This window comes from Crocodylus porosus, unplaced genomic scaffold (genome assembly GCF_001723895.1).
Source record: "Crocodylus porosus isolate Cpor-Errol unplaced genomic scaffold, CroPor_comp1, whole genome shotgun sequence".
Taxonomy (NCBI): Eukaryota; Metazoa; Chordata; order Crocodylia; family Crocodylidae; genus Crocodylus; species Crocodylus porosus.
The window spans coordinates 37,385,016-37,402,484 of record NW_017728886.1 but is presented as its reverse complement, the minus strand read 5'-3'; the positions used below and the strand labels follow the sequence as shown (position 1 = coordinate 37,402,484).

The window sequence follows — 17,469 nt, the reverse complement described above, 5'->3', positions numbered from 1 at the left end:
AGGCTCAGGGGTGATCTGATGGCCACCTATAAGTTTATCAGGGGTGACCACCAGGATCTGGGGGAACGTTTGTTCACCAGAGTGCCCCAAGGGATGACGAGGTCGACCGGTCACAAACTCCTGCAAGACTGTTTCAGGCTGGACATAAGGAAGAATTTCTTTACTGTCCTAGCCCCCAAGGTCTGGAACAGTCTGCCATCGCAGGTGGTTCAAGCACCTACATTGAACACCTTCAAGAGTAAACTGGATGCTTATCTTGCTGGGATCCTATGACCCCAGCTAACTTCCTGTCCCTTGGGCAGGGGGCTGGACTTGATGATTTCCCAAGGTCCCTTCCAGCCCTGATGTCTATGAAATCTATGAAATCTATGAGTCTGGAGTTCCATATTTCAGGTCAAGAGTTTCAACCACTCCTTTCATAGCCAAAGCCATATTATTAGCATAAAAAGGCTAAAACTTCAAGTCTTTATCTTTCAGACATTTTAGCAGCCCAATATATAATCATTTGGGGAGTTTCTAAGATGGGCCGATACCATTCCTGAAATAAATAGACGCTGAAAAGCTACGTGAGTCCAAGAGCCACTCTTACACATAAAGGCACTTTTACACATGCTCTGGTGGTGAGGTTTGGCATTTTAATTAGAGCGGCTCGAAAGCCACTCTAATTTAAGGATTGCCACACCTTGCGTATCAGCATCCCTGCGCTTAAAAATAGTGGCAGGAGTATTGAAGTAAAGCTTGTTCAATGAGTTTTAGATCAATGCCACCATTTTTAAGTGTGGTAATTGTCACGCTCCGGCAGACTCACTTAATCATAATTATAGCATATCAGAGCAGCCTCCATTCTCATGTACAGGCACCCTAAGTTATCACTAGCAGCAAAATGCAACCATAATAACATAACATATCATGCTTCTTCACAAACATTTAAAAACAATCCTGAAACACTTAAATGTATGGAGCAAAATTCCTACAGAATAAAAACATGTAAAGAATTCAGAATCTGTCCTATTGTGTTCAATTAAATGCGTGGTGAATTTGTTACATGAATTCTGAATTTTAATGGAACAGAGATGTAACAAAGCAGGGATACAGTTCTCTTCTCACCTAATGAAGCAGACATGCACTACAGTTTTGATGATCTATTGGGACCCTGTCAGGCTGTCTTAATCCGTTATTTAGGGGATTTAATCCTTGAAACAGCACTGTAGGACTCTAATGAGCTACAGATGTTGACTCTGTGTGGTCATATATCTTTCCTGTGGCTAGCAGTCCTTGACACTATTAACAATAATTGGCCAAAGATGCTCACATATGCAACTAGTGCCATAAACTCCACTGAGGCCCAAGGATTTGTACCTGTTTACATCAGTAATGAATTTGTTGTAATAATTATTTGACCTTTTGGAGACTTTACAGGAGATTAATCTTTACTTGCATAAGTTTAAAACAGTTTTCATTTAATTTCCAAGTGGTTTATTTTGTAACATATTTTATTATTGTAACATGTCATATCCCCTACAGTTCTAAAGCTACATTCCCTGCATTCAACCCACAAAAACTTCTATTGTTTAAAAGTGTATTTTAGTACATATGGAAGACAGCCATTCTTTAACAATGAATTCTGTATGCACAAACAAAATAGGCAAAATCCCTATGCTCTTAGAGGAAGCTAGCTTTCTCCCCATTCATTTCTAATCTTTGTTCAATTCTGAGCCTCTTTTGCCAGTAAGTGGTAGAATTAAAAAAGCTGGGCATTTATAGATGTGCTATGGGAGGTGGGGGGGGCGGGAGCACTTTAATTAGTGTGCTGCACAAATTAAAAGCGCCCAAGCATCATGTGTATCTGCGTCCCCATGCTGAAAACAGGCGGTGAGGTGCTTTGAATTAAAGCTTATTCGACAAGCTTTAGTTCAAAGTGCTTGCCACCATTTTTCAGTGCTGGGACACTGATACACACCACGATGCTGGATGCTGCAGGAGCATGTTAATTTCCACACTCCAACAGACTCAATCAAGTCTACTCCAACGTGCTGGATTTACAGCACATTGGAGCAGCCTCCCTGTTTGTGTGCAAGTGCCCTCTGCTCTTTATTTAATGTGCATTAAAGTAGACTAATGTACATTAAACATCACTTAAAAACTGTGGGCACTTTTACATGTGCTCCAGGGGTGGGGTAGGGGAGAACTTTAGAGTGGCTCCGAGACCTGCTCTAATTAAAGCGCCATTAGTCTTGTGTATCAGTGTTACTGCACTTAAAAAAAGTGGTGAGGGCGCTTGAACTAAAGCTCGTTCAACGAGCTTTAGTTCAAGTGTCCCCGCCACCATTTTTAAGCATGGGGCGCTGATACAAGACACATGAGACTGTTGGAGCGAGTCTGCTCCAATGTGCTGGAGTTCCAGCATGTTGAAGCAGCCTCTGCACTCATGTATAGGTGCCCTGTGCTGTTTAGTTAATGTACATTAAGACAGGCTAATGTGCATTTTCCTAGTACCTCACAATGGAGGGCGTTTACAGATGTGCTCTGGGAAGTGGAGGAGGCAGTTTAATTCGCATGGCTGTGGGAGCCACGCTAATTAAAGTGCCCTGAATGTCACATGTATCTAGTGTCCCCACATTGAAAAATGGCAGTGGGGGCACTTTAACTAAAGCTCATCAAATGGGCTTTAGTTAAAGTGCCTTTGCCACCATTTTTTCAGCGCAGGGACACTGATACCTGTGGCATTGGAGTCTGCTGTAGCACAGTAATTACCATGCTCCAGCAGACTCAATGCTCTGTAATTACAGTGTATTGAAGCAGCCTTCCTGCATGTGTATAGGAGCCCAGAGGTACTAGTTTTAATGCACATTAACTAAAGCACATTAATGCACATGTAGATGCACCTCTGTGTACTATACAAACTATTCAGTTAAATAATTGATCTGAACCTATCCCTGTTGCCTTATGCAATAGTGCAAGTATATTTATTATGTAATAGTAATCTCATGCTATAGCTATGCTCTAGGCCACACTTTTTATGACTTTTTTTTGCCTAATGTAGTTCAGCTAGCTGTATGAAAAAGGCCAAGGGCATTTCATGGATAGCAAATGGCCATGGATTCACAGAGCCAGAAATCCTGCAATTCTGTTATTAAAACATTTTCAAGATAGGAAACTGTAGACTGTTCTGAGTTTCACTGCAGCAATATTATGCTCTTGGGTATTTCACTGACATCTCTTGCCTAGTCCTCAGAAGTTGGTCATGGTCTTAAAGCTAAGGAAGTTCAGGGCACTGAACAGTCTCTGTAATGATCTAATAGTTAAAGGTTTAAGGAATGTCTGATTACGACTTGCTCCTGTTCCCTCTTTGCTGCCCCATATAACAAGTTCCACAAAAAAGTCTCTTTATGAGTGAATATTTTAAGAATAACTGATCTCTGGCCAGAACAGAATTGTTTTATAAAGTTGGCGTTAGATTAGAGCAGCCACTCATGATTTATGTGATTTGTAGAAATGGCTGGTATTTCTCTGTTGGAAGTGTGTTAACTTTGTTTGCCATCACAAATGGTCTGGTCTAGGAATTCCAGTCCTTTCACCTTTCCTGGGCCTCCATAAGAAATAGTTCCAGAGATGAACTTACAGTCTGAAGTTCACTTGGTATTTCTAGATGTTTTGATGTCTGTTTTTTAAAGGCTTCATATAATTTAACTTTCCAAAGCTGGCTTCACTAGCTATGAGAAAGTGTATACACTACACTAAAGTGTTCCTCAAGTAGTTTTATAAACTTCAATGTTCAGTTTTCTATTTCAATCTGAAGTCTATCTTAATGAGGCATTTTGCTTAGGAATGTTTGATAACAATATATATATCTCTGACTGGGACATGATCCTGAAAGAAAACGGGATTGTTACCATGTGAGAATGACTCAATTTGACATGACAATTTAGAGTACCTGCTGCTTCAGGCCTAGTAAAGTTTATAGAAAAGCTTACATTCAGTGGAACTGGTGGGACAGATGGGGAAGAGGCACAAATGCCAGGATCTTCCCCAACCTTGGTTTGGTTAGCATTTTGCATTCAGGAGTATATGGGAGACAAGAGCTAGAAGGAGACCTTTGAATAAACAGTAAAGGAGTAAGAGGGCAGCAGTAGCCAAAGAAGCACTCTGCTAACATTCCATAGTGTGAATGGGCAATTCCAGAAGGATGCAGGGGACCAGGCTCCTAGGGAAAGAAATGACTACCAGGTTCACTCAAGTTTCGTCCAGACTGTTCTGTTGAAGTATGGAGAGAGTGGAATAGGCAACACTTCTGATCTCCAAACCCAAACTTAAGTAAGAGCCACACATAATCCCCTCAGCACATCTTCAGTGATTGCAGCTGGAGTACTTTTCAAAATAACTGCATTACTAACTACAGTGATACTAAGTGCATGTCTCCATATGCTAATAGTGTCACGGAGCATTATGAAGGCAATGCAGTCCACTCATTTGCTCCCAGTCTATGCATGCCGAGTGGCCAAAATCTATAGTAGCAGCCTAGGCATGCAACTAGGATACACTTAACATCACTTGGTCTCAGACAATTATTAGAGTGGTTACATTCATTTTTTAAAGGCTGGCCAGAGTTGGTGGGCAAGGTGACTTTTTGCAACAGCATTTCCTAATACCATCCAATGAAGCTTAGACATGTTCTCTAGTATGCTAAAAATACCACACAGGCTACTGGATAACAAATCCTCATTCCAATCAAGGAAACACAAAGCAGGAAGGCTAGGGGAACAGATGCATATACAATGTCTCTGGTACCTGAAGGTACACATATCCTGTAGAACAGTATGACCAACAGATCAAAGTCTGTCAAGAGCTTTAGATTAATGTATTTGCCAAACCGTTCAGTAGAGAAAAAAATTAAAATAGTGCATTACACCATGAAAGCCATCTCATTCCTGTTTGTAGGCAGTACTATTGGTATCTCATTTATGTAAACAGAAATAAATATTTCTTCACCTTAGAAAACTTTTAGGGCAATAATAAGGTACATCTATGGGATAATAGTTTGATCCAACCTAATTCCACTGGTATAAATTAGCAAGAATAATATTATGCTGCTGTAGTTGCAATCAGAATCAGACCCAAGAGGCTTTCATTTACTATATAGGAATATTAAAAGGAATATGTGAACACATCCAGCATATTACAGATCAGGATTTTCCTTTCAGAGCATTCCTCCAAATCCAGTCATTTTAATGGTGTTAGTCCAATTTACCCCGAAGATCAATCAGAAACAGGTTCTAAAATCATTACTTTTTTGAAGCACCACATTATTAGTCTTTTAGAAGCATAAAGTTATATCTTATTACATCAACAATTTCCTGTCAAGAAAAAGTATTTGTTTTAGTTCCTGCTTATCAGGACATATTCCACTAATGGAATAGTTTTCCATTTGCTCCCCTTAAAATTCAATTAGATAAACATCAGCAAAAGCATCTGGTTTTCTCTTACATTTGTTCCAGCCACCATGGGGTTTCCAAGATCACACACCACCATTCTAGTTTCGTTTTCCATCTTGTAATCACAGCTTAATACACGTAGTGCCTGTAACAAAAGAACACCACGCCAGTGGTCAAAGGTCAGAGCAAAATGTATCCTGTTGGGAAAATGATGCCTTTTTTACTGTGAAATTTATTTTGTACTTCAAACACCTGCACAGAGCTCTACATGGATATGTAATTGGTCACTGTCAGTCACGGAAGTAGTTTAACTGTGAAGAAGGGGAAAAAAGAAAGAAAAAAAAGAAAGGAAATAAACCAATATTTTAGGACACACAGAGCTATCATTTTATTTCTTCTAACACATTACATAATTGCTGCAGTGACTTATGCCTATGAAGACAATAACTGAAATATTAACTGGATTAAAGAAAGCTATGCAGGTTGATGCATATTTCACACAAATGGTATTTTTCTGGCACAGGTGACTGAGAAAGTTACTGTGGGACAGCTCTGGAGTTGTATTTCCTAATATATGGCAAGGGTGCTTAGAGTATTAGCTATTTCTGTATATATTCATGGATATACAGAAACTGTGTCTACAATTTAACAACAAAGGAACTAGATTTTTACTTACATAAAGGGTAGACCTTTCCTACAGTCATCACAAGAACCGTTTCTGAAACTGCACATCTCCCTGACAAACAAACCCTCAAGTTGGATTTTTGACCTCAGATTCTGTTTTGCAGTGAGCCTTAGGGTCCCATTTCCCAGGCAGTTCATTTTAGAGAGCAATTTTGTAGAGCTATAGCACTTGTCATGCTGACGTTTCAAGCAGATGTAAATATGTGAGTATTATGCCCAATGTTTTAATGCTGGAGAAAACAGAGGCACAAAATGATTTTTGCCTAAGGTCAGACAGCAAGCTGGTGGCTAAACTAGAGAAGTAATCCAGATTGCCTGCCTCCCAAGTGTGCGCCCCTTCCACTACCTCATACTGTTCAGAACTCACTTTACGATATTTAAGAACTAGTTAAAATACTCTCCCACCTTGTTTTCTGGAGGGGAGTAAACACAAAATGTTCCTGCTGCTTTCCTGCTGAATTTTCTTTTTCAACATTTCAAGCCTTTATCTCTTGCCTCTAACTGGGTTTTCTGTATACAAAGTAGAATGCACAGAGGAAGGAACAGATGCATGATGTAGAGTGCACAGAGGAAGAAGTAAAGAGGTACAGACTAAAACAAGGCAAAAAAACCCCTCTAGTCTTTTTTGCTTTCCTCTTTGGCATCTTTAATAAAAGAAACAAACTGGATAAATGAACAGAGATAACGTATCTTCAAAAAAAAAATCAGGATGCATCTGGAATTGCTGTGAGCTTGTCTAATTTTTTTCATTGCATAGTTCCCATGAATTAAGTAACACATGACAGGTCAGATTCTTTATAAGAAAGACCTGGGAGATCTCCAGGCCACATATAAATTCAACCCATGTCCTTCCTGGCTGGTGAAGGCCAGGGTGGACAGACTGAGTCTATTGTTAGCTGAAATTAGCAGAAAAGGTGGTAGATGTTCTAAAAAGCATTAATTGTGGTGTCTGCTCACTTAACAATCTCTTCCTATTAGCAATGTTGCAACCCCGCCTGCAGCTCTTCTTCCTCCTTTCCTGCTGACAGCCCTGGGGGTGGGACTGGGCTGTATCAGCCCATCCCCAATCATACCACAAACTGACCTTAGGGAACACAAGTTCCCTAAGGCACTCAAGTGGAGCACCTTCATTGATCGCTCATTTGATGAGGGTTAATTTGTGGTTAAAAACGCTTTAAAAGCAGTCTTAAAGTGCTCTGCAGCCATGCACATGTGCCATGGCAAAGCTGTAGAGCATTATCAGGGGGTCAATCACATGACAAACATAACTGCTGCCTGCACCCCTAGCTGCAAAATCCCATCTATTTGCTCAGTATTTTTAGAGTTTACAATTAGTTTCTTTTCATTTGGTTCACTTTGCTGTGAAAGTAGGTTAACCTACTCTTTTCATGCATTTTAAAGGATTTCTCAAAAGGTGGTTGAAACTGAGAATAGACACTCTTGTATTATAAATACATTGAAGTAAATATTCATTTACTCTTAACATTGTACTAAAATTTGCTTGGAAATCTGTAGTCATAAAATATTCAGCTTAGTCTTTCTTTTGGAAAATTAGCCAGAGATGTTATATGAAAGTCCAATCTTCTATTTTATAGGTTAAGACTGTTATATAGAGGATGTACTATCCTCCAACATAAAATATGCTATTTCTTATCTCATTTCCTCCCAAAAAGTATGAGCAAAAAGTTGTGTTTTGCAACTGAGTTCTAGTGATCCATGAAAAATTAGTGGCATTCTCCTCAGATTTAAGATGGCTGATGATACAGACAATGCTAAAACTGATTTGTGCAATGCAGGGATGGAAGGTCAGCCACGTTTTAGAGGTGGTTAAATATAGAATAAGAAAATGAAAAGTGGCAGCAGGAGGGAAACAAGGGAAATGAGAGAGATTCATACATCCAGCACTGCCAGTTCCACTAGTTTGACATGTAACTGAGAAGGTTTAATCACAGAACCCTTTTCCTCTCCATGAGTAGCAATTCATATTTTGATAGAAACGCGTGGCCTTTTGGCAATCTCAAACAGCAGCAAAACCCCACTGATTAATACACTTGCTCCTAGGGCATACTGTAACTAGAAGACGCAGGCAGCTTACAAATATGAATTGCCATTACTTATCTCAGCAATGAACTACTAAATAGGTACCAGAGTAATAAAAGATTCTGGACTGCTGTACAAAAATGCATCTTTTCTTCATCCCACCTCCCACCCTTAAAAAGTTATTTAATTACCTTCACAATAATGTGCCATTTTTCTCAAATGGTGAGGCTGGATAAAGCTTTTAATTTACTGAGTGCTAGCAGCTGCTTCTCAATGTATCCATACATAAGAAAGACCTGGTCTGTGTTCTGAGAGCTTTTAATTTAGTTCCAATTAAATCATGTCTCATCTAGTTATCAACCTTGTATTGATTTCACCAAGAAAATTTTACAAGCAAGCCAGGAAAGCTCAGGGTTTCCCCCCCTTTTAAAGTAGGTGTATCAGTATGCTGCTCATGGAAGTGGGGGACTAATAGTTTTCTCTATTGTTTCAGGAGAGTTCATAAAAGAAAACACTCATATACGTGTTGCAGCCAACGCCCTCACTCTAACCTGTATCACCACCACTATTCCCTACCTGAACAGCCATGTCAGAATCTGCAGTGAATTTGTTATGCCTATACCCAAGCAGGAGCTAGAAAGAAATCACATCACTTATTTCCCTCTGTCACTTCATGAGACATTGGATTCTATTCTTCTCCAGGGTGGTAGGGCTGGAGTCTTTGCTCTTTGTGCCATTCAGTATCAGTTCTCCCTTAGGGGCAGGAACTGTCTTTGTTCTGCATATGTCCAGTATCTAGTAATGTAGTCCTGATTCATGACTGGGGTCCAGATGCTACCACAATACAAGTTGAAAACAGCAAATTTGATTGCACTGTATTTCATTAAGTAGCTATGAAGTCAAGAAAGAACTTTAATATCTAAGATAAATACAGGCATTAGTCTTTGCTGAAGGTCTGAATCAGCACTATGCACCTTGTATAGCCAGCTATGCCAGTACAAAACATCATATGATCTGGCTACACAAACTGCAATATAAAAGCAACTGAGACTCTGAAACAAGACAGTTACAATGCATACATATCATTTTTTCTAATCCATTTCATGCAGAGTCAGTAAGAACTACATTGAGGATTGGATCAATATTCTTTCTTTTGTCATTTTTCCTCTATAATTCAAATTTTAAATATTATCCTATAGAATCTTTCCATAGATATCACTTTAACCCTAACACAGCTTAGCCTCTTTAAAAGTGTATATACAATACATAAAGGATCAATCTAGCTTGTTGTATTTTATCTATTCTGACCTCAATCTAGCTGATATTGGATCTGATTGAGGAGAATATTATCTCTGTCTTATTATAGGATGGCCAGTTATAAGGACAATACGGAATACTACTCAGAAATGGTTACAATCTTTACTATAGTGAGGTGCCACTGGGGACCTTGAGTGCTGAGGTCTGATGGTAACTGGCATCATCACAAACCTATTTAAACTACTGCCTTAAGTTATTGTGCAACAGATCATTTCTATTACTGTGGTGCCCAGATGTCTCAAACAGGATTAGAGCCCAATTATACCACAATCATAAAGACATCATATTATATCCTGACCCTTTTGAAACCCATGGTAAAACCTCCATTAAAATTAATTGGACCAGAATTTCACCCATGCCCCCCACCTCAAAGAGATTACAAATCAAGAGATTTAGATTTTCTTTACATCACAAGTACACACATTGAAAGTTCGTTTGAAGCCAGACATGCTAAGAAGTCAGTTCTGTGCAAAATGTCATCAGAAGGACTGTCTATGACTTTAAATTATACTGAAACTCTATTTATAAATAAAATAAACATAATTCCCCCTTTAATGTATGCACTGAGTACATTAATTATATCAGCATATTAACCAGGAGCAAGCAACAGAAGGACCTACATCAAACTACAGTAAGATGAATAATAACTGGTTGGATCATCATAAAGAAGGTAGGGGAGATTTGCACCTTAAACCTAAATATACCCTGCCTTCTGCTTGACTTTAGGCTAACATGGCTAACTACATCTCAGAACATCATGCTTAAAGAGTAGTCAAAGGCACAATGTCTAATTGGGTGGAAGTATCAAGTGAGGTTCCCCAGGGTCTGTCCAAGTTTTGGTATGAATATCTTCATACCAAAGTCCTGTACTTAGGACAGAACAATCAAATGCATGCATAAAAACTTGGGGAAAGACTGAGTATGCTGCAGTACTACAGAAAAAGATGTGGGGGTTAGAGTGGATTGCAAATTGAAAGAGTTAACAGTGCTCTTGCTACAAAAAAGAAGAAAAAAAGCCAATAGGATACTGGACTACAGTAATAGGAATATTGCCTACAAGTTAAGGAAAGTGACCTGTCAGTATAGGTAAGGCCTCACCTGGAATACTGGTCTATTTTGGATACCACACTTCAAAAAACAGGTAGAGTCCAGCAGAGAACAACACAAATGATTAGAAGTCTAGGAAGCATGATTTATAAGGAAAGGTTGGAAGAACTGGGTGGGACCATTTAATCTAGAGAATGGGAGACAGAGGAACAGTCTTGATAACAGTCTTCAAATACATGAAGGGCAGGCAGTTTTAAAGAGGATGTGGATAGACTTTTCTCTGAAACCCCAGGGTACAAGGCAATACTTAGTAGATTTAAGTTGCAACAATGGAAATTTAGATTGGATATAAGGAATAATGTTCTAACAGCAACTCTTTGGAACAGATTAGTTAGATGTTGTGGAATCTCCATCCTTGGAAATTTTTAAGAGCAGTTCAGACAAATGGTTAGATAAGGGTGACAATGCTTTGAATGGGGAGGCAGACTTGGATGGCCTTCTCAAATTTCTTCCACCACCCCCTTTCTATGCTTCTACCATCTGAATCTGATGTACTTGTAAGTAAGATCATTTGGGGAATATAATGATTAAAGTGTCTGTAAACACTTCTTTTTAGGAAATGTATTTCTCTATTAAATCAAAGGTTGAGTGCAATGTGAAAACATAGAAGAAAATGGATAAAAAAGGGTTAGGGATTTCCAGAACGTAGAAGCTATTTCTTTTCCATTTCAATTTGGCTTTTAAATATTTCAGTTTGGCAAAGATTATATATTCATTTTTGCCATGACTTCAACAGCTTTTGATGATTGTGCTAGCACAGAAAGGCAGTTGAAGACAGGGAACAAGGGGCCATTTTTAAAATTAAATACAAGCATGTACTTTTAGAACATGACCAAAGAGTTCAATATCAATTTTTCCTTTTGCAAAGATTTGTCATTTGTATTTGAGGATTTTTTCTTTTATTTACTCATACTAAACTTAATAATAAACTCTTGAACTGCATACCTTTATCAGTTCTAAAAGTGAGAGAACTAATTGCTTTCAGTACTATAGGAAATGCTTCTGGAAATTAAATGTACAAGAATTACATACAGTACAATAGGACTAATGTTCTGCTGTTTTAAATAAAAGACATAAATGGCGAACCCTGCATCTGACTAAGGAGATACATAAAGCAAGAACTTCTCAGTTTGCTTCTGCATGGAGAGCCTAGGACTGCAAATGCAGACAAAAATCAATGCAATCTCAAGTGGCTGTTTCTGGAAGATTCTGAAGCAGAGCCAGTCAGAAAACGTGCAAACAAATGCAAAGAAAATCAATATTTTAAATTATTTCTGAGGGGTGTCAAATAATGGAAACTCAAAATATCATTTGCTGGTATTGTCTGTAAAAAAATAAAAAGTCAGTCAAGAGCTAATTTTTAAAAAAATAAAACCCAGAAGATTTCCATGCCTTTTTGATAAAGAGAATTCTCCAGCTGAAAAGCTTTTTACTAGCTCTTTTCAGAAATTGTGCTCATGAGGATGCATGATGCAACCATTTGAAAGATTCTGATTAACTTTGGTGGGCTTTGTACACCTCTCCCCCTACCGTTGCTACATGTAGAAAAAAGTGTGTTTTCGTAAGGGCAACAAAGTCAAAAACCCAAGTAGACACTAATAAAGACAACTTTGTTTTGACATACCAGTTGAAAAAGCCCCAGAGATTGTATAGAGAAAACAAGAAAAAAAACCCCCACTTGGAATCAAGGAGTCAGGAATGCTTTTCTTAAATGCCTGTGAGTGGTGGAGAGTTTTGGTTAAATTCTAAAAATATAATTTTCAATAACATTTTCATTTCCTTTCTCCCTAGTTCTTGCTAACTGAGTTTGGCCCCATTGCAGCTTTCAACCCATCAATAAACTAGACTGACAGAAGTAGAATAAAGAAACACATTGTAGAATACCTTCAACTCAATTAAAAACATTTGCCACTAGAAAGGAAATTAACTTGCCCTTCTTTTCCCCCACTCCCTCACCTTGGGGCCTTTCTGTGCGTCACATTCCAAACATTGCAAACAAAAAAAAAAGGAAGTTAATGTTGCAACAGCTTGTGAGATCTGTGCACAGATGAGGTGACAGACTCTTACTGTCCAGCAGATGGTACATGAATGTTCTTTTTTTTTTGTGTTTGGGCAATACAATTTCACCTTTGCTCTTAAATTAATCTAAAATGGGACAAAGTCTAAATACCTACAGGACAATTTGATTGGATACACTTCTGCAAATAGTCTTTTTTATACATATGAATATCATATATCCTATGATTTCCTGCTTTATTTTGCTAAATATAAAATAAAGCAATTGTTCTGAAATTTTGAATTTGTATTATTTTGGCCTCTGACTAAAGACTCCAACCTTTTCTGTATCCTCAGCTAACACATAACCACTGCTGATTGGCAGAGGGATCCATTAGCCCTGCCGTTTGTTCCTGATGGCCAAGAGGCAAAAACTGTGATTTTCACCTCCTGGCCATCAGGAGTGAGCAGGAGCAGCAGGGCCACCGGGCTCCTTAGCCTATCATCAACAGGGGCTGGGGGGAGCGCACAGGGGGAACTCCAAGATTAAAGGAGCTGCCATGCTGCAAGCTGGGTCTACAATTTAAATCAGGCCCTAGATACAACATAAAGTTAAATTTTGTTCCAATCTCTTGTGATATATCATATAAACTTCTTGATCTTTTTACCTTGCTGTTGCGTTCGACTCCTGTGTAATCTGCTTCAGGTGGCATCTTTATATGGAGCTCAGCTTCATAAGCTCCTTCTCCATCATTTCTTGGGTTTATTAGAAGCACAACACAATTTTCTTCTCCAATTATTAGTTGATCTTTATCACTACACAGAACACACTTTTATTTTTAGAAATTTTACAAACATAATTCAACTACAGATACATATAATTAAACTATTCTCTTTGTTTCCATGGACCCTGATCCCAAAACACGTGCACAGCCTACTACATATCTGGCATGGGTATCACAACACACACAGACGGCCCCGTATCAAAGCACTACAGAAAATCCAAACTTCAAAAAGAAGGGAATGCACTTAAAAACAGGATGGATCAGAGCAAATGCACCATGGACTATCCATTTAAGTTATAGCAGAATATGGAAAACAAGTTAACTAAGGGGTTGGCAACATAGGTCCTGTTGACTGGATCCAGCCTGTGGAACTATTGATCCAGTCCGTGAATATGGGGCTGTGGGCATTCTCCTCACGTGAAGACAAGGATCAGCAGTGGTGGGCCCTAGCATCCACCCCTGACCAGGGTGGGTCTTTCTGGCCTACAGCCTGAAAACGTTGCCTACTTTTGAGTTAGTTGTATTAAACTCCAGAGCTCTTTGAACTCATATTCAGATACCTATATTCTATTAGCTATAACATACATTACTATTTATTTGAACTTACGGGGTGGCTGAAAGCTTCAAGTCAGGAATGCATAGGTTGTCCTCTCCACAGTCTACCAGAATATAAGCCTGTATTATCAAAATTTGTACCAATGATATTAGAGTTTTTCTTTAAAAATCCATGTCATAGAATCATAGGATTGAAAATGAACTCAAGAGTCGTCTAGCCCAATCATGTGCACAAATGCAGATTGTGCTAGTCCTAAACCATCCCAGACAAATGCTTTTCCAGTTATTCTGTCTCTTTTTTATGGCAGTCTTTCAAATATCAAAAATTGCTCGTTTTCACCCCTGATTTCCTTTCTCCAAACTAAACATCCTCTAAACCTTTCCTCATATGGGTTTGCATTCCAGACCCTTTGTCGTCTTTGTTGCTTGTCTCTAGATTCATTTCAGTTTCTCTACACCTTTCTTAAAAGACCAGAGCAGACAATCCTTCAGCTGAGGCCAAGCTAGCACCATGTACGGTTCTACTATCACCTCACATGTCTTACATACAATACTACTGATAATGCACCCCAAAATTGCATTTGCTTTTTTGGGGGACTGTATCATACATTGCTTACTCACTTCAAGTCTGAAAACCTCCATAACATCTACGTCCTTTCCTTTCTTTTTCAATTTTCACTAGTAATGTTCTATATGAAGGGATTATTTCTGCAAGTCCTTTCCTACATGAGTAGTGTCAATGACTGTTTATGTAACAGTTTTTAAGATATACCCATAAGTGAACATATGCATCTTCCATATTTTTCACAGTAATTTGGCTGATAAATCATAGTGTTATAAAAACATTAGATAAAACATAGCCCTGGAAATGTTTTAAAAGTAACATGGTGCTTTGTTTATATGAAATATGCATTCTAAACTAATTAAACCCTAGTTACATAATTTCTGGGCACTTGACAATATATTGGTTTAGGAAAGATATCCTAGATTGCTCACATTACATTGCAAGAACATAGATGCAAGGGCCTTACCTGCTCTGTAACAGTGCTCTCTTGGTAATAGTTCAGTATGGGTTTCACGGCCAGGCTATCTACAGACGTTGATTCATCCAAGCTGTAATTCAAACTAACACTGATAGGAGATAATTTATCTCGAAATTCTGTTTCATCCTGTGGAAAGTAATCACTTAATTACAAACACACACTCTAAAAGCATTAATGGCAAATTATTAATTAGGTATGAAGTCTGGGATTTGTTTTTAATGAGAGAATAAAACAGTGGTTCCTGGCTTTTCTTTGATACATGTGATGAAGTTAGGACAGCATGGTCACTCACCAATAACTGGAGTTTTCAGAATATATTGCCTCCACAGAAACACAGTTTGCTGACCTACATATACTCAGAAATGTTTCAAAGCAGTAGCCTAAAATGAGACATATCTAAAAAGAGACATGTAGAACCAACTCCTATCAGTTCTTGGCTGCCTGGAAGGAATGGAGGGAGGGCACGTGTGGATCTGTGGAGACAATATTGTTGGTTTGTTCCACAACCAAGGATGTGTACATAAAATCAGTCCTGGTAACACACTATCTTTATTGCCTGTACTTTTTTTTTTATATACTGCCCAAGTGCTTCCTAACATGAGTGTTATCTATTTAGACCAGGAGCAAGCAAATTCCAGTCCACAGGCCAGCAACCTCTATCCACATCACTGTGGCCTGTTTCCACGGAGGCCCCAATAGCAATGGCACCATGACAGTGCAGGGCCAGGGTTTCCATGGAGACCAGCCCCAGCAGTGCTGGCAGAGTGCACAGCAAGGCAGGAAGCTGCCCTGGGGCCAGGATCTTGCAGTGGTGACAGCATGGTGCAGAGCCATGACCCACTGCCTGCACAGCCTGGACAGGGGAATGGAGGCAGTGGATCACTCTTCTGGACCACACTGTCACCACTGCAAGATCCCAGCTCCAGCCCCAGAGCTGGCAGGTCCCGGCTCTGCTGTGTACCCTGCCAGGGCTGCTGGCCATGCAGTCTCCATGGAAACCCTGGCACTGCACTGTCACAGCGCTCCTGCTCTTGGGTCTCCATGAAAACCAACCACAGTGATGTGGGTAGGGGCTGCTGGGAAATGGAGTCTGGCAACGGGCCAGACACACCATTTTGCCCACCCCTGATTTAGACAGTATTAAGCAATGCCAACTACAGATGACTAACCAGCAACCATTTTTGTTTCATAAATTTACTACCAAAAAGAACTCCACTCTTTGAAACTGGGCAGCAATCATCCCAGAGATTGTTTGACACAGACAAAAGATAAAACATGTGCTTTACCTAATCAACAAACCTGATAAGGCAGCTATTTTGAATAAAGGTTGAAGCAATGTTCAAAAGGCCTCCAAAATAGATCTTTAACTAAAGATTCTCAGTTTAAAAATGTGCATGAGTTTGCTATGAATGTTCAGAGAGTTCTCATAAATCAGAAGACAGAACTCTCCCAACTGATTAGCTTTAATTCCTGTTTCCCTACACAGGGAATAAGCAGATCTTTACTTTTAGTTAAATCCTGATCTGTCATATAAGAAGGGCTCGCTGAAGGAAAGAGTGATGACAGTCACCATTATTACTATTATTAGTTTGAATTTACATAGCATTTTCCCTTTACAGATCTCAAAATGCTTTCTTAAAGGTAGCAGTTAATGTTTACACCTGACTAAAATCTTTTTTGTGTGTTCTTTGCTGACAATGTTTCTACTACTAATTTCAAAATCAAATTCTACTAATTTTATAGAAACTAATTTTTAGACTTAATCTGCTTAAAAGCTTTCCTTAAAAATAGGGATTGAAAAAACTAAATTGTCATGATGTTTAATATTCCAACCTGGTTCCCTGAAGGTACAATAAGTAATTTAAATGGTAGATACATGCACTGGGAGAGAATACTTGGGCAGAATTTCAGGAGGAAGTTTTTGATGGTAAAGCTTATATGTAGAATACTCAAGAATATTTTAAACAACTTACTCTGAGATAAACAACAAAGTCCTGGCAATGCAGCCGTTCCTGTCTTTCAATCACAATGGGGAAGAGAAGATGTGACTGATGGTAATCAAAGAAAAGGGTCCTTTTAACAGCTCCTTTCTGTTTCAATGAATCTAATTGCAATTCAGCTTTTAGTGCTGGAGAAATGAAATGAAATGAAATGAAAAATGAGTGAACAAAATCATTATGTATTATAGGTAATCACAAAAACAAACACTTCAAAAGGGAAAAAAACAGAACTTTCATTTGAAAATGGGCTGCTTTGTGGCAGCATATTAGACTTTGATCCTACTTGAATTCATATTTGTAACACAACCGGCACCTAACTGTACAGTGAACCAAAGACTGTGGAGCTGTATCATCGGGAAGGCTTTGGCTTCCACGACCACAGCCCGCTCTTTGGCGAGAGAGGCAGTGAGCTGCTGGGAAGAAATGGCCTCCACCTCTCCCCCCTGGGGAGGAGGCTCTTCTCAGCCAGGCTGGCTGACCTGCTCCACCGGGCTTTAAACTAAGCCCGCTG

The 17,469-nt window shown here is 39.0% G+C and overlaps 1 protein-coding gene across 1 annotated transcript in view; it reads right to left on the bottom strand.

Annotated features, from left to right (window-relative positions):
• Positions 1-17,469, bottom strand: part of ITGA8 (integrin subunit alpha 8) — a 160,834-nt gene that overhangs the window by 68,698 nt on the left and 74,667 nt on the right. Inside the window, exons 17-21 of the mRNA XM_019532605.1 lie at positions 16,932-17,086; positions 14,947-15,084; positions 13,968-14,035; positions 13,244-13,391; positions 5,485-5,577 (exon numbers count right to left, since the gene is read on the bottom strand). Of these exons, the coding sequence (XP_019388150.1) occupies positions 5,485-5,577; positions 13,244-13,391; positions 13,968-14,035; positions 14,947-15,084; positions 16,932-17,086 (602 nt within the window). The remainder of the gene's footprint in view (positions 1-5,484; positions 5,578-13,243; positions 13,392-13,967; positions 14,036-14,946; positions 15,085-16,931; positions 17,087-17,469) is intronic.